Genomic DNA, 22,078 nt, shown 5'->3' on the forward strand with positions numbered 1-22,078 from the left:
AGGGGAGAACGAGGAGTCGCAAAATACGGCGGGAAGCCCGCGGGAAGGTCGTCTGGGAGAAGACTTAGAAGGATCGATGTGTAGAGCCGCGCATTGCCAACTTTGTCTTTCTTCGTTTGCACGATTCGCGGTTCTTTGTGAAAGAGAGGAAATTCCTCTCACGGCCACAGCGGTCAAGCTGGTGACCGCGGGCCGCCGACTAAAACCGGAGGACGCTCGCAACGGTCGCTAGCGAGTGCATCTGGGAGAGGAAACGCCGCTGGGTCACGCAGGCCGAGACGTCAAAGAGGAGAAGGAAACGAGCGAAAAGTGAGAGTTGGAACGTGCAGCAGTGTGTCTTTCCGTGTCGTGGTCTGTCTCTCAATCGCCGTTCTCCTCGCCGACCGAATTCTCCCTTTTCCCCGCCCCGTTCTGACGTCGGAGCTCCTCTCGCAGCTCCGGTGTGCACTTTTTCTCTGTCTTCCTCTCCTCTGCGCCTCTTTCTTCCCTTTCTCTTCCTACGCGCCACGCCCAAAACCTCTGTCTTCACCGCCGTCTCCGTGATTCCTTGCTCTCTTTCCGTGTCTTGTGTTCCCCGCGTCTATCGCCACTCTTCGCCCTCCCTCTGCTCTTTTCTTCACACAGACGTTCCGCCGCCCGACTGTGTGCTCCCCCCCAGCCCCTTCCCTTGCTCCTGTCCTCTTCTGTAACGCGTCTCTTTCCCCGCCGCTCGCCTGTGCCTCGTCGCCGCTCGCGGGGTGCGACGAGGCACAGGGACCGCGCAGCAGCGCTGCTGCAGCCTGCGCAGCGGAAGCTCGGGAACGGCTAATGACGCATGCGCGCATGAAGGCGCTTGCAGTTGTCGCCCCTCTGCTCTCCACGAGGGCTTCCAGCGAAGAGCACAGCGAGTAGGAAGGGAGAAGATTCCGCGAGCGGAGTCGCTGCAGCTCACGGCGAGCGGCGGGACGTGTCAGAGGGGGGCCGAGGAGACTGGCCTCTGGGCACTTTCGGTTCCTGTCTCTGTTTCATAAAGCCCCCCTTGGGACACATGGGAGACGCGCGAGACCGGCGGGCTGCGAGGGGAAGAAGACGGCCCGAGTCTGGAAGGACGCCTTCTCCTCGGGCCGCGTCTTCTGTGGGCGCTGCCTCCCCGACCCGCTCCTCCCGAAAGCTGGAGAAAGGCAAGGGAAAGACAACTCCCGGAGAGCGCCAGGGAGAGGCGGGGCCAACCGCAAGTTGCAGCGCGACCTCAGGGGAGACGGCAAACGCTCAAACAGCTCTTCTGAGTACTGGCGCGTCGAAGAAGCGGAAACCTGCAGAACGGAAAGGAAAACTGTCTCCACGTCCGTCTTCACGTGCCTGTTCCCCTCCCTCAGCCGCTCCGCAAGGAACGCAGCGGGAAGCTGAGTCTTTGGCCGCGTCTCCTCTCGCGTCCTCGGCGTCTTCCGCTGGAGCCGCTCTCGCTCGGGCCTCTCCAGAACCGCGCCCCGGCTCCACAGTCCAGCGCCCTCCGGCGCCTCACGAGGCCTTCGGGGAGCCTGAGAGAGGCTTCCGAGAAGGGACCTGTGTGGGGCGCCTGGAGACGCCCGTCTCGTCTCCGTCGCGCTGCGCCAGTCCGACGTCGCCTCCGTTTTCCTCTTCCTTCTCTTCGTCGCTGCTCCCGAGAAAGCGCCACGACCTCCGGAGCTCGGCCCACCCGACGGTCGACGCGCCGCTGAAGGCGCCCAGTCTGCAGCTCCCCGTCGACGGAGGTGTCTCCAGTGTGGGGTTTGAGCCGGCGGCGTTCTTCGGCGCTTTCCAGAATGAAGAGCGGGGAAACTTCCCGCCCCTCGACTCGGGGCAGAGTTTGCAGGAGACTGCGTCGCAGCGGCCCTCGACCCTCGCGAGGTCCGTGGGCTCCCGCGCCCCAATCTACCTCCGACCGCGTCTCCTGCGCCCCCTATTGCCCCAGGGAGCCCAACCGGCTGGTGCGGGCGCGGGCACCACGCCTCCAGAGACAGGCGCGTTCCGCGAGCTCGGAGAAGCCCTCGGCGCCGCCGAGCAGCGGCGCGCAGGCGAGGAGGCGGACGGGCTCCTGGTGCAAGAGCTAGGCGAAGAAATGGACGGCGGGATGGCCCTCCTCCGGAACGAAGGAAGGGACGGGGGCCGGAAGGACCGAGACGAGAGCGGCGCCGGAGCTTCCGGCCGGCGTGTTGGCTTTTCCCGGCTCCGGACCTTTGACAAAACCAACAAGGTGAGAAAGGAGAGGCGCGGCGGTTGCCCGGACGGGAAAGAGCTGAGGAAGGAACTTGAGAAGAGGCAAATTCTCGATCCCCAGAGAAGAGGCGAACCCTGAGCAAGAAATCGGCTGTTTGCTGTTGGGTGCAGTCGCGTTGCGGAGATGTGGTGGCACTCTGAGGCCTCAAGAGAGGTAGTGTAGTGGGGTATTTGTCGAGTGCAGAGCTGCTCAGTTTGGATGTTTTTCAGATCTTTTGTCTCAGGCTCCTTTTTTGCTCTTTCCGCCCTCGTCGTAGGTTGAGCGCGTGGTTCCCGAGTTGCCGCATTGGTCTGGTCACTCGGGCGGTGTCTGTGCGTTTCCATCTTCATTTCCCCTGTTCCTGGCCTGTGCGTCTCCTGGGATTTCGATTGCATTCCCTTTGCGCAGGTCTTCCAACTCTCGCCGGAAGAGGAGGCGAGTCTGGTGCGTCTCGCAGAAGAACAGCACGAGCGCCTCTTTGCGGACGAGGGCAAACGCCGCTGGCTCAAACAATGGGTGGAGCCTTCGCAGTCGGGCGGCTCCGGCGCCTCGGCCTTGTCTCCGTTGGGACGCGCGAGGCAGACCTTCTTCATCGCACCCAGCCCCGTGTGGGGCGCGCCGATGCCTGCATTGGCTGAGGAACTGACGAAGAAGAAGCTGCCGCTCCCCGTCTCCTCAACCGTTCGGCGCCTCACGCCTCTCCCAGCGTCGCTGGTGTCTTCGCTGGAAAAACCCGCGGACGCCCGAGCCCCTGGCCAGGCTCCGGTCTCTGCCGCGGAACCTGGAGGCGCGACCGCGCCGGTGCAGGCGCCGTGGCGCTCGGGCGACGCCGGACTTCTCCACGCCAAGACAGAGACACCCGAGACGGCCGCTGCAGCGGGGCTGCGAGGCGCAAAGGACGCTGGAGGTTGGGGAGATATCGAAGGCCGAGAAAGCCGCGCCCAGACGAAAGCTGCGAGCGCAGACAGCCGAGCCGAAGCGGCGCCCGGACGACCTCGGCGGGTGACCATTCCGAGAGGCGCATTCAAGAGTGTAAGTCCGAGGGCTCGGGTCCTGCCAAAGGCGGGTGCTCTTTCCGTCCACTTCCCTCGAAACCCCAGAAAGTCGCAGAACGGAGACACACCAGAGAGAGACGGACAGGCAGCCCTGTCCACGGGGACGGGTTTCGTTTGAGCGCTGCGTTCGCCGGTTTTGGAGCGCGCTTGATGCAGTCCGCGGCTCGTCCGCTGTGCCTGAGGTTCGTCGCGCGAAGCACGTTCCTCTGTGTAGCGTCATGGTTCCATTCTGAGTTGCTTTCGCTCCCTTTCCTTCTGAGGAACACCGGCGTCTGACACTCCCGGGTGGCGGCCTGTTGCCCCCTTTGCCCTTCCCGATCCTGCTTCGTCTGGCCCCATTACCTTCCGATTTGATTTCAATTTGCTTTAGCACCGGTATTCATCATTATGCGAAGAGAACAGTAGAAACGATTGATGCTTTTTCCCCTGCGGCGACCGTTTTCCGCTTCCCTGCCTCATCTGCCGTTCCCCCGCTGTGCCTGTTTCTTCTTAGCACGACGCTGTTCGTCGAGGCGAAGCTCCTGTGTGCCTGCGTTTCCTCCCTGCGCTGCACACAACCTCCCCCGAGAGCCCCAAAGGCCTCGCCTCGTCGCCGGCCGCAGCAGCGACCCCGGTTGCTGCCGACGCAGACGACGCATCGGCCTCGCTCTCGGCTGCGACTTCGTCCTCTCGTCCCGTCTCCGGACCGTTTCCTGAGAAAGAACCAGAACGTCTGTCCTTGTCTTCTTCCCGCACTTCTTCTGCTCTCGCTTCGGCGTCTGCCCCTTCTTCGTCTGTTCCCTCGTTTCCGAAAGAAGACATTCCGGAGAAGGTGCGGCACGGGGCTCTTCCCTCTTCGGCGGCGGGCGAGGCGGCGCCGTCTCCAGGTCCGGCACGCGAGGGCGAGAGACATCTGCTTCTCCACGAGATCGCCGAGGCGGCAGGAGGCGAGGCGGCGCTTGAGGCGGAGAAGGAAGACGAAGAGGCCAAGGAGAGGCAACTCTTGGTTTTCCTGTGTAGTCTGGAACAGGCGATCTCGCAGTGGGCGGCAGCTGCCACTCTCTGCCATCGCACCCTCTTCCCTGACGAAGGGAGAGAAGGAGGCTCGGCGTCGACGCTGGCGCAGCGAGGCCGTCAAAGAGACAAACGAGGAGGAGGCGAGAAGGCAAGGGAGACAGACTCCGCGCGTCTGCTGGAGGGCGAGTACTGGGAGAAGGGCAAGGCACATCCGAGCGCTTCACGAAAGGTGCACGGACAGAGTGCCTTCTCGCCGCTCCTTGCTTCGTCTTTGGATTCGGTGTTTTCCTCTCGCCCCAACGAGGAAGAAAGATCCTCTTTCTGGCGCGCCGTGCTTCCTGTGAAGCCCCCAGACATGCCGCTTGAAGAGTTTGTCGTGTAAGGCTGCGACTCCTGGTGCTTCTCTCTCTTTGTTTCGGGGTCTAAACGTTCCGCCGACGCGCCTCCTTGATTTGCCCTCCTCCTTCCTGGTTCGGTTTCACCCCTCGTTAGGCGAGCTCTTCCCTACCGTTGATTGCGCATGAGAGGACCTGAGCGTCTGTCTCTCCCCGCGCGCTCTTCTCTGTTTGGTGCCTGCGCTTCGTGAATGTCGCGGGGCTCCGGTAGCTGTCTCGACACCCACCGCCCGCCCAGTCGGGGCTCTCCGTCCCACGCTCTTGCGTTTTTCGGCTGCGTTCCGCGATCTGCTTTCCGCGCTTTCCGGTTCGTTTGCAGCGCTCTCGCCTCGCGCAGTTGAGACTCCAGTTCCAGCGTTGACTTCTTCGCGTGTCTCGGTTTTGTCTCCTGTCTCTCCAGCTGGTGCCAGCGCCCACTAGGGATGAACGTCCGGGAGTATCTTCGGTAAGCGACAGGAAGGCGTGGCCGCGTGAACAGGCGCAGCTGCCTCTTTGGTCGAAGGCGACTTCTTGGGTTTCGCGTTTCCCTGCCGCTCGACGTCGAGGGCGCGCGGGGTTCCCTGGCTCTCTGAAACACGCGTCGCGCTCGGCCGTCTCGCTGGACTGTCTGCCTGCTCTCGCATATGTCGTTCTTCCTCTCCTGCATCTGTGTCGCCGATATTCATCGCCCGCTTCGCCGTGTCCCCGCCTCGGGCCGTTGTCTCCATCCGCGGTCTCCTTGTGCTTCTGCCTTTTCCGTCGCGTGCTCTCCCACGTTCCGGCGTCCGTCCAAGTTCGCTTTCGGCGACTGCTGCCTGGACCTCTGCTGCGATCTATGCGCAGGATTTTGTCCGGTGACGGCCTCGACGCGCCAGGCCCCATGGCGACTGCAGGGTCGCCACGGGCGGAGCAGGCGGGCGCCTCTGCCTCCATCGAAGCGAAGCTTGGCAGTCCGCCTCGCGGCCAGCAGTCACGCTGGAGGCACCCGCGGCTTTCTCTTCCGTCCCCGACCGCAACTTCCCTCTCTTCGTCCCTGTCGTCTGTCGCGGCGTCTCGTCCTTCGCCGCAGCTGCCGCGAGGCAGGCGCTCGTCCTCGCGAAGACGCTCTTCGGCTTCGGCTTCTCTGTCTTTTTCCTCGCCTTCTCTCTCAGCCTCGTGCTGCGCCTCCCCAGTCGCTTCTTCCGCCCCGTCCTTTCCGTCCTCTGCCGTCTTTGCGTCGTCGGTTTCAACTGCGGGTGTTTGGCAGCAGCTGTACAACTGGTCCGAAGCGAACGTCGCAGACTTGGGCACCGTCCTCGACGGCTACGTCGACTTTGACGAGAAACGCAAGCGCGCACTGAAGAAGCAGAGACACCTCCAGAGACAGTTCGCCATCTACAACAAACTCTGCTCCACGGTCAGTCTTGTCCAGCAGGCGGAAAAACGGGCGAGAGGCAGTCCACCAGGCGGAAAAACGGTCGAGAGGCAGTCCAGCAGGCGAGGAAAAACGTAGAATCTCGCAGGGGACACGTAGACGGCGCGGGGTGTCTGCCTTGGAGTCTTCTCGCGTGCACGGCGAGGGGTGCTCTGCGTATTTCTGATTCTGTTTGCAGATGCGACGGAACTTTGCAACTTTGCTGCCTCGCCAGCTGCGCACCATTCGCGCTGGCATGTTTTTCACGATTTCCCAGAGCGCTCTTTCTCACGGCCGGCTCCTGAACCTCGTCTCCTGGCAGCCTTCGGAACCTCCCCCGCTCCCTTTCTCGTCGCTGATCTCTCTTCTGTCTTCCTCGTCTCTTGTCTCTGCCTCACCGCCAGTCGCGGCTCTCTCTGGCGTCGCGGGTCTAGAACACAACGTGACGCCCGGCAAAACTCGCGGGTCTTTGTCTGTTTCTTCTTCGCTTCCTTCTTCCTTCTCTTCCTTTCCTTCGGAGGCTTTGAAGGAGAACGGAGCGAATGCGTTTCCTCGCGCCAATGCGTCCTTGCCTCTGTCGGCGTCGCGCGCGCGGTCTGTCTCTACGTGTCCTCTCTTCGTCGACTCCGCCGGTTGCCTCGAGGCCAAGGAAACAGGCGGCGAGAACGACCCGCCGGCAGCAAGTGACGGGCGAGCTTCGCGGTGCGGCACGCGCATTCTCAGGCAACGGGGCTTGGTAGCCGCCGAGTACTTTGCAGATCGGGAAGGCCTTCTTCGGGATCTTGTTTCGTCCTTTCCGTCTTTGTCGAGAGAACTGGGAGCGGACAGAGAGGGTGTCCTTGTGCTAGAGCCTGGCAACCGCGAGGCCGTCGCGAGCGGGGGAAGCGGCCAGAGCCTGGAACGGTCTGCAGCGCTGCGTCATGGCGGGTGTCGGGTCGGAAGCACAAACATCGGAAAGGCGTTTTATTACCAGCGAGCCGTCGACGCTCTCGAGAGACGCTTCGTCGACATGCACGGCGCCGCCCAGAGACAGCGCGACCGCCTGCAGGCGATCGCGGAGTTCGGCCTCTTCCCGCCTGCTCCAGAAGGTGAGTCAGGGCGCGAAAGCGAGAGGAGCGCGGAGACAAGGGATGCCCCTTAGAGGAAACGGAGAGAAGAAAGCGGGAGGGGAGAGGGGGAAGGAGAGGAGAGAGGAGAGCGAAGGAACGCAGAGAGCGACGAAGGAAGAGCGGAAGGAAGCGGTGGCCAACCAGGAAGAGACGAGGAGGGACGAGGAGAAGGAGAAACGAGACAGCGCAATGCGCGTGAGAGTCTGGACAGTGCGGCGAGATGGGCCTTTCTCTCTCTTAAGCATGCCGGCTTTGCTTTGCTTGAGATCCCCGTTTGCTTTCAAGTTGAGACTGTCGTCCGCCAGAGGCTTCCTCCGAGTCTTTAATGCGGAACGCCGTTGTTTTGGTCTGCAGAAATCCCGAGAGGCTGCCAAGTCTGGCGATGCGTAAACCTAACCCAGTCCGCCGTTCTCTGGCTGCTTTTCCACGACGCCTCCGCCTCTCTCTTGGTCATGCGAGCCTCTCGGCTCCGGTCCCATCCGGACCTCCACGCGATGCTGCACACCGTCCACACGCAGAACGCCTGTCTTTTCCCTCGCTCTTCCTCCCTCTCGTCCTCACCCTCTGTCTGTCCTTACTCGTGTGCTGCTGTCCCTGCCGCGCTGGAGGGCGAAGCGGGAGAGGGCAGAGGAAAAGGGGACAGAGCAGACAGCCCGGCGACGGGACCGCGCTGCAAAGGTTCTCTCGGGGAGAAGGAGAGACACCTTGTCTCCGAGGTTCTGGGACGCGCTCTCGCGACGGCGCGGCGCTTGGCAGGTGACGACGAGAGCCGACAAAGACAGCAAGCTCTGGGAAAAGACGACGAAAGAGAAGGCGAAGACGACCCGCCAGCCGTGCGAAGACACGGAAGCCTCGTCGCCGCCAAAGATGCATACCTGGCGGGTGACTCTTTCGTTGAGATCGCTCCTCACCTAGAAGGTAAGACGAGCGAAGCGTGATCGACGTGCGACAGAACCAGTGTGTCTCCCCGCAACAGATGCATCTCTGGAAGACTAAGGCAAGCACGTGTCTACATATAAATACGTTATACACGAACATCCAGTGTGAATTCGGTGGAGTTTGTTGTTTTGACCACACCGACGGCTGTGCTGCGTGGAGATGATGGGTGACTCACGCAGGCGCTCCTTCACAGGGAACCTCGATGACGCTGGCGGCAGTCCGGCGTCCGACCTCGAGCGTGCGTGTATCTTCACGTGTGAACGCTCGAATTTCCCACGCCGGACATATCCATATTTCTCTTTTTCCCTGTGTACCCGCGGACATGTATACACACGTTGACGTGCATAGAGATAGATAGATAGAAATAGATAGATAAAAATAGATAGACAGAAATAGATAGATAGAAATAGATAGATAGAAATAGATAGATAGAAATAGATAGATAGAAATAGATAGATAGACAGATAGATAGATTGACAGAGGCCAAAATTATATAAGTTGCCGCTTGGGCGCGCGAGAGCGTCTGCGAGTAATCGCAGGTCATGCGGAAGTGTGACGCCTCAGCGGGGCAAAGAAGAGAGGTACGGGAAGCGCCTCTGCATCCTTTCTTTTCGACACAGGGCCTTGCTCTAGCCACTCCCTCACGAGCCGCTTTTCTCTCCCCTCACTGTGCCCGTTTTCTATCAGATATCTCTCTGGCGGAGCACCTGGAGAAGCATGGCGTTTACAAAGGAGAGCGGGATGTGCAGCGCGTTCGGCAAATTATCTTTCTCCTCATCAGGTATTTACCTCGCGTCCGTCTCTCACGCTTCTTCCGGTCTTTCGCTCTCTCCATAGCCCGGCCAAGAGACAAACGAGTGGGGTGGGACAACGCATCTTGGCAGGCCCGATCGCGACGACTGAAATGCCTGAAAGAAATCGAACGCTGCCGTGGAAATGTGCCGCAGTGTTTGTGGGACACGGTGCCGTGTTCATGCAATGACACAAATACATATATGTCTATATATATGCGTGCATATACACATGTTTCCGTGGATGAAGCTTTATCCACATGTTTCTATCTCTTCGGGTCGTGCACGTGTAACGGGCGGTAGCTCAGGCGGTTTGTGTCTCGAGGATGCACAGGCGTGTGTGTTCTCTCGGCCCGTTTCTGGATGTCGTCGCCGTTTTTCTGCCTTGACACCGGGACTGGAGGATTCCGTGCGTTCTCCTTCTGCATGCGCTTGCGACCGCAGTTTCGTTTCCGCATGCGCTCGTCTTGTCTCTTCGCTTCCTTCTCCCAGGCTTCTTGAGAATGCCCCCGATCGCTCCGTGCTTCTGGTACGCGTCTGGCGACTACACAAGAAGGGGTTTTTTCAAGCTTCTCGTCAGCCTAACAGCGCGAAGCCGCGGGGACGCCGAATTGGACAAAGGCCACACGGCCGTTGTGTCGAGAAGCCTGTCGGGTTGAACGCTGATTGAAAAGGAATAAAAAAACGGGACAATGCAGATGCCGGCCGTTGACACACGCCGTCTCGGCGATGTATCTTGGGGTGTATTGTTTGGACGCACAAGCGAGGGAGTCATGGCAAGCTCCGTTGTCTCTTTTGCTCATCCTGTTGCTTCATTCTGCGCCTTGTCTCTTTGGTTCGCCAGTGCTCCTCGTGTTCTCCTTTTTCTTACTTTTGTCATTCTCGTCTCTGACAGTTTTCCTTTCTATCTCCCTTCTCGCTGCCTCTTACGTCCCTCCGCACTCCTGCACGTTGCTTGTCTCTGTGTGTGTCTCGTCGCCATTTCTCGGCTTCGGCCTGCGGGGACCGCCTCCCCTTGTCTTCTCTTTTTCACTTCCTTCCTCTCGCCTGAACTGTTTTCCAGCTCTCCTCTCCCTTGTGCTGTGTGCACGCGTGTCCAGCCCGTGAAGACCTCCCGAGTGTATCTCCGCCAGCGTCGCCTCGTTCTGTATATCGGAGTGCCCGCCTCTGCTGCGTGCATTCCTTTCTCGCTCTTGGTCCGCCACCACTCAATCGCGTCTTCGTCCCCCCCGCCGCGGTCGAAGAATGCGAAACCTGAGGCGGGCACCGCGCACGCGACGAACCCGGAAGTCAAGCAGGAAGCGCATGCGCCCGCCGCGAGCGTGGCGACGGCACGAGGTCCAGAATGGAAGATTTTCGATCGTCTGGGAGACGCGAAACGCGAAGAACTCGGATACGTCCTCTCGCGTGACTTCGGAGTCTCCGTCCTCGACGCTATGCGGCAGCCCACTGTGGCGTCAGTCCTCGGCTGGGTGGAGCCTCTCGAGAGGTGCGGAATCGACGAAACAGAAACTGCAACGGGTTTTAGCTCCGCACCAGGCGTCTTCTGTTCTAGGGTCTCTACGCGGGTCTGGCCGCCTTTCTGTGCGAATTCCCAGTGGTCTCCTCGGCTTCTGTTCTCCAAAACGCGTTCTGTTCCCTTCCACCTCGTGCGTCTCCCTCTCTCGCTCTCTCCCTCCATGTGAATCTCTCCCTTCCCGTTTCTTTCTCTCTTTCTCGTTTTCTGAATGCCTGTCGCCTCTTGTGCCTCCTGTACAGCCTCTGGTTCCGGTCTGGAGTCCTGTTTCCGAGCCCCACCGATTTGCGCGCGGCGTCGCTCTCTCTTCGGTGGATTGTTAGAGCGGAAGGGTGTTAGAGTCTTTCTCTGTCCTCGCGTGTAGCGCGCGGCGCGTTGGCGAGGCCGAGAGGGGCGGCTTTCTTTTCCCAGGTCGATACACGCTTCTGCCCAGGGCACGAGTCGCTCCGGCTCAGTATGCAGGCGTACTGCATGCAAAAACGTCTTTCCCCCTCCTCGGTGTGCCGGCCTGTTCCGATGCCACTTCGCGCATGCATGTCTCTCTCGATGTTTTGTTCCTCAGAAGCCTGCCGCCAGAGTGCTTCCCCTGCGACCGACTCCGGCTCCTGCCTTCGACTGCGCGCACGCCGGTAGACAGCAAGGGCCAACTCCCCTCTTCTCTACCTCTCTACCCCACACGGCCCATCGATGTCTCTAAAGTACGTCCCCCAATCTATTCCTATCACCAAACGCATGCATATATGTATGTATGTATGTATGTATGTATGTATGTATGTACGTATGTATGTATGTATATATATATATATATGTATATACATGTATACAATAGCCGCAGACAGTTTCCATGTATAGTAAGTCCAGAACGCAGCCGATGGAGAATAGCCTTCGTTTCGTAGGATATGGAACTGCAGGACTCCGAACCCTACGGCCCATTAAGGTCGTTCCACTTCGTTATGTTCTCGGCGTGACGTATCAATTACTGTTTTCACTCGTGTCAACAGCGAGAGGAACGTACTGCTCGTGTGCCACAAGGATCAGAACCATTTTCCGCGGATCCTTTCGAAGCTCAAGCAGAGACGCAAGAGGACGAAGAAACAAACCAATTTTGTGATTTTTTACTAAACCACAAATATTAAGGGTTTCTGTATTAAAGTTTTTACAAGCAATTGGTAGACGCACTAGATTTAGAATCTAATACAATTGAAATACAATTTTGAGAGTTCAATTCTTTCCTTCTTCCGTAGATTCTAAGGTTATATTTTTTAACGAAATCACCTCAGAGTGGACTGGTAGGCAGGGTTGTATCTCGCCCTGTGCGTCTTCTTCTCCCGCTCTCCTTCAGGCGCACACGTGGATGCTGGGCGTCTTGCTCTATCGCATCTTGTGTGGGGAGGATCAGGCTGTCTCTTCCTGCTGCGCCTCTCGATCGAGCGTCTCTTCTTTGCGTGCGTCCTCCGGGACGGGCCCATTCGACCTTTCTGCATGCAGCGACGAATGCGCGAGGGTGAGCTGTCTCGCTTTCGCTCCTCAGTCCGACCGCTCGCTATATACGGCCACGGCAGCGCTCCCACTCCATGTGTACCACGTGTATGCATCAATATATAAATATACTGTTTACGGATATGTGAAAATCCATTTGTATGGATTTGTTTCCGTATCATTTGCTCTCTATCTATCTACATATATATACATACATGAAGAGATATGGAAGCGGGACAAATGACATATCGAAAAAAACATAGATATAGGTATAGATATAGGTATAGATATAGGAATAGATATACATCGATATACATATATATAAATATAGGTGGATATAGATAGATATAGATATAGATACATACTCAAAAGGGGATCTGCAAGTGTATGTAAAGGTATGCCTGGTGGGTCTCGAGTGCTGCGCTCTACAGCGTGCACGTTTCTGTGTTTGAGTTTCTTCTCGGTGAAGTCCCTTGCGTTGGGAAACTACGCTGGTGTCTTTCTGGTGATTTCTTCTTTCAGCGCTTTCTCGCGTGGTGCCTGACTCCGGACCCGCGCCGGCGGCCTCTCGTCAGCGACTTGCTCCGCCATCCTTTCCTGTTTGGCCTCGGCGACTCGGGAGGAGCCCTCGAACAGTCGAGCAAGGAACCGGAGACTGCAGACTCGTCCCTTGCGTCGTCTCTGGCGGGCATCGGGGGGGGCGGCGAGAGCGAGGCGTCGGTGTGGGGAGAAGAGCGAAGAGACAGGAGACAGCCCCGCGACAGGTCCAGAGATCCCAGTGGGGTCTGCGAACTCGACTGCGGCGGAAGCTTCGACGAAGACTCCAAACACGAGCGCGCGACATCGGGGGCGAGTGACGCCGAGTCTGCAGGCACTGGTGCTCAGAGCGCCTGCGACGCCTCGCACACGCCGCGCGCCAGGGAGAGGCCAGCGCGGCGACGCGAAGACGCGTCCGGCCCCCGAGAGGCGTGCGGCGAGGCCGGCAGCAGGGGAAAGCGTGCGAGCGGTGCGCGTCGATCGAGCGACCGCCGACGCGCAGAGTGCAGCAACTCCGATGCGTCCCCGGTAGCTTCTGCACGTCGGAGACGCGCGGGCGCCTCGCCCCTTCGCGACGGCTGGGGAAGAGGCCTGGGAGGGAGTTCGGCGTCTTCGTCTTCGTTTTGCTTCTCGCCGAGGGGCGCGACTCTCAGGCGAAGGCCCGATTCGGAGCGCAAGGCGGAGGCAGACGAGCCGGCGAAGACGCAGCTGAGTGAAGACGGTCGCGCGCGGCGCGGGTTCCCGGGACACGAAGGCGACGCGTGGAGAGGGCGAGGCAGAGAAGACGCGAAGCCCGAAGACACCTCTCTAGAAAGACTCCCGGAAACCGCGAGCGACGGGGAACTCCCCTGGCATCTCTCTGGCGCCCCGGCCGCGCGCGTCAAAGGCCGAAGGTCGAGAGGAGACGAGGGCGAGCGGAGCGGGCGACTCAGCCGAGGCGGAAGCCGACGCGAACGCGGCGGAGGCAGTGCTTGTGCCTCGCAGAGACGGGGTGCGTCGCCGTCGCTGTCTCCCGTGACCACGCCGCGAAGCACGCGCAGCGCGCGAAGGCACGAGACGCAGCGACGGGCGGAACTCGGCGAGGCGTGCGGGCGTCGGCGCACAAGTGCGCGGTCGCAAGTCTCGTCGGGCCGTGCCTCGCCGAGCAAACATGCAGACGCGTCGCCGGCGTCGCTTCGCCGGCGGCAGCGCGCGTCGCTGTCGGGGAGCAGACGCTCCAGAGACGCCCCCGCGAAGGCGGCGCTGGGCGACGCAGGCGCGGCGCACAGCCTCGACAGAGCGCGGGCGGGCTCCTGCGGGGTTTCCCGCTCGAGGAAAAGGGTGTCCGAGGGGAGCGCGTCGCCGGCCACGCAACGGAAGAAGCCGCGAAGCGACGAACACGTCGACGCGCTCCTGTCGCGCAGCCAGCGCGAACAAGGCGGCAAGACGCGCCTGCTTGCCTGCTCCGAAGCCCTCTTTGGAGACGTCGAACGAATGGTCCCAGAACTGATCGGCAGACAACGCGACGGCCGAGAAGACGGCGTTGCGTTCTACGGCGGCAATGATCCGCTCTTGATCGGGCTGCCCAGCGACGACGACGACGCGTGGCACGAGAGCCCCCAAGACGATGACGATGAAGAGGATGACGAAGAGGAGGATGAAGAGGATGACGAAGAGGATGACGTAGAAGCTGAAGAGGAAGAGTGAGCGCGGCGGCCGCGAGCGACTGCCGCCGCGCCACTTGGAAGCGCATCGAGTGCGTGCAGCCGTGGGCGTGTGTAGCACGAGGGGCGGCGTCTGGTCATGTTTTCCCGTTTGCGTTTCGTCTGTGACTCCGCCGGGGGGGGGGCGCGAGCAACGCGAGGAAGGTGTGTAACGGGGTCGTGAAGGCGCGTCGTGGTGGAGGGCTCCCGCGGCGAAAACGGTTCGGCAGTCGCTTCAACCGAAACAGGAGAGACTGTGATTGTCCCCACAGGGGAACCGTTTCTAGGAGGGAACCGTCACTACGGCAGGGAGGTGTACGGCAGGTAACGGACGCCCTTTGGGGGGCCGTGACAGTGTGAGAGTTGTGGCGTGCGCGCGCCCGGCGTGGCCGGGGTCTGGGCGACCGAAACCAACTTCGACTCCACCGAACGGCCCAGATGTCGCTCGTCTCTCTGAACTTTGCCAGCAACGGCAGACCCGCTCGCTCTGTGCGGCGGATGCGGGTGCCTGAGGGAAACCGTGCTCCGACGCGTGTCCAGGTTTCGAGGAAGGCCGGCGCTCCACGGTTCGGAACTATCAACCGCCTTCGGGTCCACGCGCCCAAGCCTGTCGACAGCGTCCAACGCAGTTGGTTGCCTCACAGGCGACCAGGGACACTCAATTGGTGTTTCGGTCGTGTCGATTGTGTGGATATGTACCCTGGACAGCCCAAGCCGCGTCGGGCGAGTTCTGCGTTCCAAAATGGTGCTTAATTCTCGGGAGCAGACGCGGCGGTTTGCCGCGATTCGCCGCACTTCTCCGCCAGTGAAGTCAGGCACGGCGCCCCAAAGCTCCGGAAAGGCAACACACCACTACTGGCAGTCGGCTTCAGGACTGCATGTCTCGCGCGTGGAAAACCACGGCGATAACTTCCAAAAAGAAGGCCTGCGGCCGCATCTATCATCGTGCATCTTAAAAGCCTTAGAGCGCGGCCGCTGCGAGGAATGCGAAACGCCAAGAAATGTTTCCGCTCCAGCACATGGGCAGTTCAGAGAACCGTCAGGTCACCTAATAGGAGTGATATATATATATATATATATATATATATCCATATATATATCGGTATATATATGCATATATATATATATATATATATATATTTGGTACGTTCCTTCGCGTCTGTGCGGGAGACTGAGAGACCACCGTCAAAGGTGACCACGAAAAAGCATTCCCGTGGGACTGTCAAACGATGCCTTATGCACTGCGTGTTTGCCTTGCATCCTCAGGCCTCCGGTTCTCAGTGCCTCCTTCGTTTCCGTTCTTCTCTCTCTACCTGCTGTTCTTCATCGCGTATTTTCTCTTCTCTCACCGCTCCCACAATTCCCTCTCTACTCTCTCCTTGTTTTCATTTCTCTTCTCTCCCAACTTCTCTGTTCGTGTGCATCTCTCCGGCCTTTTGTCCGCATCCTCATCGCGCGTCTCGTCGTTCAGGGTCTTTCCCTTCTTCCCTTGGTGCTTCATGCTCTCATGTTCCTCGTCCTCTCCCTTTCCTCTCTTTCTTTCTTCACCTTTTCTGAAAACCTCCAGTCCACGGGGAACTCCAGCATGGCACATGCACGCATATTATATATATATATATATATATATATATATATATACATCGATATACAGTGGCGTACAGATCAGTCTAGACATAGAGTCTCGATACATATACACGGTAACACGAGCATATCGGTACGAAACCCTCGGCATCGCCCTTCTTTCCCTTGGGCGAGAAAGCGCTGTGGGGCTGCAAGTCGTGTCCTCGGCGAGGGCCGCGAGCGCGAAAGAGGCCTCGAGCATATCAAGCGTGTGGGGCGCGTATCTGGATCTCTCTGCGAAGCCTGGGAAATACAGGCAGTTGCTTTGTCTCGCCTCTTGCGCGAGATTCGTCTCATCGTGGGAGCGCCTCATGGGCAAATCCCGCCGCGCGCGATCGCCTGACGCCGTAGCTCCTTCTGCAGCCGCAACTTGTCGAGGTGTCGGATGATGACGGTGCGTTCCATGTCCGACGTCGCCAACTGGTCACAAAACAGGAAACGCAGAGCCCCAACTGAGCCGAAAGTGCGACAGCCAGCACGGCCGGCTTCACATTTAATCCCGCTGAAGCCGGAAAACGGCCGACCTGAAAATGCCGGTCCCGATTTTCGGTGTCACCGTCGACTGAGGCGAGACCCGGTCGCCCAAAAGCGTGGCACTGAACGGCCGTTTCCTTCTCTTGCCTCTTCTCAAATGGCCTGGGTCCCTGCTTTCTGCTTAAGCGACTGCCTTACCAAGATTTTACACTCGAGGAGAAAGATCGTTGTGGACGTCTTCAGATCTGAAAGACAAGCATTTTTCAACAATCACCCGAGTCATCCCATTCGACTGCAGGGAGGTCAGTGGATCCAGCGAAACCACAATTAGGTCTATAAATAACACGGATACCTGCAGACTTCGAGAACACGCTGCAGGCGTTTGCATTGACCCATCATCCTTCTGTCCGCCTTCGTCTCTCCAGCATCTTGCCAAGTCCGTTTTCGCTCGGGGGCATCGCGCCATGCATGCCACGCCGTTTTTCCCAAACGGCCGTTAACCGAGACTCTTAGGTCTCGAGGCAAAACTGGCGGCGCATCCTCTCATCGACAGCCACAGTCGCGGCCTCATGCACAGGCGAGGGGCGCCATCAACTCCCGGCGCCTCTCTGAAAAAACCGACTTTTTCAGCCTTGACAGAAACGCTGCCGCATGCGCTGCCGGCCCTTCCTCGGCGCGCCCCGAGCTCTCCGGTGAACAGACGCAGTGTCCTCTTTTTCGGGGCTTCAGGTGCTGATACAAACCGGCAAAAAGCTTCGGGAACAATTCCGAGGACTCGAGCTCTTAGCAGGCAGACGTGCGCCTCGGCCCGCGACAGACGCACGGCCTCACAAAGCGACACCCTGAGGCAGTCGTGAGCAGTGTCGTACCTTGCCACGTGAAACGCCTGGAAGGCAAAGGCGCAAGAAACGCAACGCACGCAGAGCGGGAAGAACATGAGGGAGGCGCGAGGGAAAGAACCAAAAAGGTACATTATGTAAGATATTCTCGGAACCATGTACAAGTTTATATCTACTTTTTGTCGAAGCAGTGTGGATAAGGCTCCACGTTACCTTCTATCTCTAAATTATATAACGGTCGTAAGGTCCGCCGGTGATAACAGGTCAGATAGTATTGGGAGTTCTGGGGAGTGTACGCAGCCGCACGCTGCTTCCGGCGACTCGAGTCGCGTTCTGGCCAGAAGCGAGCGATTGGCGGAAACACGACAGGCGTAACACACAGCGAAAGGTACAGCATCAACTATACAGAGTAGAGACGGCTTTTATCCGGGACTACGGAAAGTGTATCTGCGTTTTCTCGCCAAGCAAACGTAGTGCGCGGAAAGGCGCACATGACAGGCGGGTCGTTTGGAGCACGGTAACAAAAAAGGAGCGGAAGGGATAGACGCGAACGACGTCTGTAGCTGCCGTGTGTCAGGCGATGATTCCTAGACAGCAACTCACCAGTCCGACTTTCCGTACGTCCTACAGAGTCCCCAGAACCCCTGCCACGACCGGTCGCCTTCGACTCGCCGTTTATACCAGCTGTACAGACAGCCGGCAGCCAGGCCGCCAAGGTGCCCCGACCACGAGATGCCTTGAGCGAAGCGAAGAAGCGGGGAAGAGGGGAAACGCGCCAGCATCACCCGTCGGGCGAGGAACGCCATCCCCGCCTCGATGCACATCGCGACTTGCACAAGCTGCAGTGCGGTGACTGGGAAAACTGAACAGAGACACGAGAAAGGCGCAAAGAGTCCGAAAAGGAGCGGCTTTCCAGGAGCCGGTGATCTGGGGGAGGACGCAGCTCGAGAAACTGCCAGAGAAGAAAAAATGCCTAAGTGAGGACCAGGAACAGGAGTCATAAGAAGGGAACAGGAAACCACATAGAGCAACGCGTGGCCAGAACACGAGCGAAGCGATGTTTCACATTTTCCCCATACCCCCAGGGGCCACAGCAGCCATCGTATCAGACGAGGAAAAGGCCACCAACAAGCACAGACGGTGGGAAACGAGCTGCGACAGTGACACAAAGGGAGACGGGCGAAACGCCAGAAATCAAGCGAAAAACAGAAACGCGGATTTACCATATATACAGAGTCAGCTGTGCGTACAAGTACAGATAAATATATATATATATATATATATATATATATATATATTTGTTTGTCAAGTGAGGCAAGCATTTGTCTCTATCAATGCGTATACATGTGTCCGTTTATTCGGATGCATTCTCAGGCGGAGTGTGTACAGCGATGAATACCACTTTAGCTATACAGTTGTCCGCTGCGTGTGTACATGCACTCGCGGACGTGTGCAGGAACCAAAGAGCCTCTCCTCTACTGACATCGTGTCTGTTTGTGGACGTACACGGAATCGGAAGAATTCGGAACATCTCTCGTGAGTGGAGAGTTGCCTCAGTCCAAAGAAGGGCGTAGGCGAAAGCAGAGGCGCCGAGAACTGGCCGGCTCGACACGAGAAGGTGGCCGAAGCCTCCACATAGGGCGGCGAGTCCAAAGAGAGAGAGGAAGTCACCGTCCGACAGGTCGACGGAAAGGAGGCGAAAGAGCTGGTTGATCACGAACAGATTGAAAATCAAGTGACTTGTGTTCTTGTGGCTTAAACCTGGGACACAAACGGGAGAAAACAAACGCTCAGATGGACAGAAGGAGAAACGCACCGATCGCGAAGCTGGCCACAACTCGTCGCCACACGGTGGCATCGCACGGGTGGGCAGAGACAAACGAGGTGAGACAAGGAGAGAAAAACTGGCGGTTAGGGAGGGGACCACATCCTTGAAGCAGACGCATCGTGTCGGAGGTCCAGCTGAACGGCGAGGAATCAGACGTTCTCTTCCGTCACGAAAAAGATTGTTTGTGTCTTGTCCAGTTGCACCCGCTCTCCGCTTTTTTTCAGTTCCTTCGTTCCCTTGACTGTCTTTTCGTCTGCATTCTCCTCGCATCTGGAGCCTACATGAAGTGAGGAAAGTGTGCAGGCGCGCGCCGGTGAGGGTTTCACGGCAGAGAACGAAATTGCGCATGAAGAAAGTCTGCCAAAGTTCGCTCCCTGCGGCGGTGGCGGCACGCCAGCCTGTGAAGACAGCCGCGTTAGTCAGCAAAAACGCCCCGAGAAGCTTCCGGTGTTCGTACAGATCACTCCTCAGGATATCAAAGAGGAGCAGCGAGCCAACAATGACCGTAAAGATAGATCCGCTTGAGAGTGGGCCACTGTCAAAATCGGTCGCGCCGTCGTGCTCCTCGGTTTTTCGCTTCTTCTGCTCGCTACCAAGTCGGCTCCTCGAGAAACGGCCGGAAAAACGAGGAAAGGACCGAAACAGGAGCGTGGAACACAAGGCAGGCGAAGGAGATCCACCCGAGGGACAAGACGCGGCCGAAGAGAATGAAGACGCCGAGGCAAGGCCAGAGGACGGAGTGCCCGGAGAGAACGCAGTAGGAGCATAAGGAGAGCACATCTGAAAAGTGGACACGGTAGAAGGAGACAGCGTTGGAGGAGAGTCGTACGGGATTGCCGGTGTCTCCCGATGCTCCACACGCTCACGCCTGGCCCTTGGGGCCAGTGCACCGGCACCATTTACAGAAAAACAGCCTTTCCCCTGCGAAGTGGCTTCGAAATGCAGACCTGGGGCAGAAGCGGCGAGAGAGAAACACGGGAAATCGCGCGCTTTCAAACGATGGTGAAGCTGCACTCCCGGGGGTGAACGGGAGCACAGCGCGCACCGCGGCGCGCGGTGTTGCTGAGATGGTGAGAAAAAAAGCGAGGCAGCGCGTCCATCTTGTCTGCAGAGAAATCGGAAGGAAGGGCGGGAGATTGAAAAGCCCGAGAGACATGCATGTTGGGAGAACGTCGAATGCAAAGGCAGCGGACTGACCGAAACTCCCGAGTCGAAGACCTGACGGCTTCTGGCTACGGTGTACAGGCAGCTGCTCAGCAGACGGGAAAAGGCTCGGTCTTTGTCTGAGAAAAGCGGCTCGCCCACACGGGGCCGATGCGACGCGAGAAAAAGTCCAATCGACTTCCTCATGCCTATGGAAGAAGAAACGTGGCAGCAGAACGGAAATCCGCTGGTCGGGAAACGGCCCCTGTTGTCGCGTAACTGCACACCAGTCTCATGGCTCTAGACGTCTCGGAGGGCCATTCTATAGCGGTAAAGATGTTTTGCGTAAGCGGAAAGCGCCGGACCAATTTTTTTCTGCAGGCTGACCGACCGCACGTGGAGGCGCGTCGCCAAGACCGATGTAGGGCACAGACGAGGACGCAGGCCAGCTCGATGTCCTGCAAGACGGAAGGGACGAAACAAAACTCTGCTACGGGAATGCCTCACAGTTTTTTTCGTGGGCTTCGATGCAAGATCATCTGATGTGCTAGCAGCTCTTCAGGGCTTGCTGAGAGACGCCTACTGAGGGTAAGGAAGGACAGGATCGAGACGCAGAGGGATCTGAACTGCAGTGAAAAGTGTGGAGGAAAGAAGCGAGGAAGACGAATAGCCACGTGAACAGGCTCCGGATTCTGTGTGAGATGAAGGAGACAGAGAATCGCGGGGGCTCATGGCACGCTTGGGAAGGGTCGTGGCTGGCGAAACAGCGCCGAAAAATCTCGGCGGAAATGTAAACGGATCGCTAAAATAGGGTTTTTATGCAGACACTAAGGAGAGGCGCCTGAAACGGCAGCACAACGACGAGTCAGCTTAACTTCGTATCTTTCAGCTAGAAAAGAGGTCCATCAAAAACGGGTAGATTTCCAGTCTTTATCGTTCAATAATGCGCTCTCGTACATCTGGCTTTTTGCCAAAACCGAATCGATTTGCGCTGGCGTACTGGATGTTGTGCTACATGCAAACAGCTAGTGTGCGGGTCAGCGCATGCGCAGTTGTTCGGGCGGCGTTCTTCTGCACACTCTAGAAAGCACAGCCACAGAAGACGCGACGCACCAGTTCCGTAGGCCAAACGGTCTCCTCCTCTACGTGGAACCTCATCACGAAAGGCAGAAGATGGAGGGTCCCCGGGAAAATCGAGGTCCATAGAGAGTATCTGCCGTTCGGGTTTCTCACCTCAAGGCACAGACTTCGGTTGACAGCTGTGATTTTTTCGAGGCAGTGAACACATTTGCAAGACACAAAAGTGCTGAATTGAGATCCTCGCAAACCACTGTCGTTGGGTGTCGACGGCGAAAGCAAACAAGGTGGGGCGCATCGTCGAAAGGCGCTATGAACTCTGGCGTACCAGTGGATCGTCAACGGCAGTCTCAAGGTGCTGAAAAGTAATTACCCAGGGGTAACATGTTGCCAGGCATTGCTGCGCGGTCTGTGGCTGCTGCCTATCACGAAGCTAGTGCTTGCGTGAAGTCTGCCTAATACAAATAGCGTAGTCAGGTTGATTGTTGCCCGCAGACTTGGCAAGCTGGTTGACTCTCCTACAAAGGAGTCACCCTCTACCATATCGGTTCCCCTCATCCCCCAGTTGGGAATTAAGCGTACTGTTGCACTCCCGTACAACCCATAACAGAAAGAAGAGGCTATTTTTTTTCGTGCGCGTACCCGGATCGTGTGCCTTATGTACTTCAGCTCACGGCCCCTATTTCATTCCTCTGCAAAACAACAGGTACGGCCCTGGCGGCCCCGAGCAGTGAAGCACTAGCAGTACCGAGAGGATCGTTCTTGCACGCAGTGGTGCCGTCTAACACTTCAGTGAAGTGACTCTGGTTTTCGGCTACGAATCCTTACCAGCAGCCAAGCTGAGAAGTCGGCTAGTTACTAAAATGCACTACCAGAGACCTTACGATCGAGGCTGGAGGAACTGGTGTGAGGCGGCGCCTCCGCGCTGCAGGCATGCATGCCACGTCCTTGTGTCAAAACGGTCCGCGGCGAAGGGGAAACATGCTTGCTGATATATAGCAAGCATGAGTT

General features: G+C 58.2%; 2 protein-coding genes across 2 annotated transcripts; one reads left to right on the forward strand and one right to left on the reverse strand.

Annotated features, from left to right (window-relative positions):
* Window positions 1-1,027: 1,027 nt before the first annotated feature.
* NCLIV_062850 (conserved hypothetical protein) lies at window positions 1,028-14,090 on the forward strand (the record flags this gene model as incomplete). Its single annotated transcript, XM_003885836.1, has 13 exons — window positions 1,028-2,212; window positions 2,624-3,247; window positions 3,764-4,644; window positions 5,062-5,106; window positions 5,484-6,036; window positions 6,233-7,121; window positions 7,497-8,060; window positions 8,769-8,862; window positions 9,365-9,401; window positions 9,973-10,361; window positions 10,951-11,086; window positions 11,731-11,892; window positions 12,390-14,090. The coding sequence occupies 13 exons, from the start codon at window positions 1,028-1,030 to the stop codon at window positions 14,088-14,090; spliced, it is 7,260 nt and encodes a 2,419-aa protein (XP_003885885.1).
* Window positions 14,091-16,015: 1,925 nt separating this feature from the next.
* On the reverse strand, window positions 16,016-19,627 carry NCLIV_062860 (hypothetical protein; the record flags this gene model as incomplete). The annotated part of the gene is made up of 6 exons (XM_003885837.1): window positions 16,016-16,126; window positions 16,379-16,425; window positions 17,050-17,066; window positions 17,623-17,881; window positions 18,526-18,780; window positions 19,129-19,627. 6 exons carry the CDS (start codon window positions 19,625-19,627, stop codon window positions 16,016-16,018), a joined length of 1,188 nt encoding a protein of 395 aa, XP_003885886.1.
* Window positions 19,628-22,078: the final 2,451 nt, after the last annotated feature.

The sequence above is a fragment of the Neospora caninum genome, chromosome XII (assembly GCF_000208865.1).
Source record: "Neospora caninum Liverpool complete genome, chromosome XII".
NCBI classification, from domain to species: domain Eukaryota; phylum Apicomplexa; class Conoidasida; order Eucoccidiorida; family Sarcocystidae; genus Neospora; species Neospora caninum.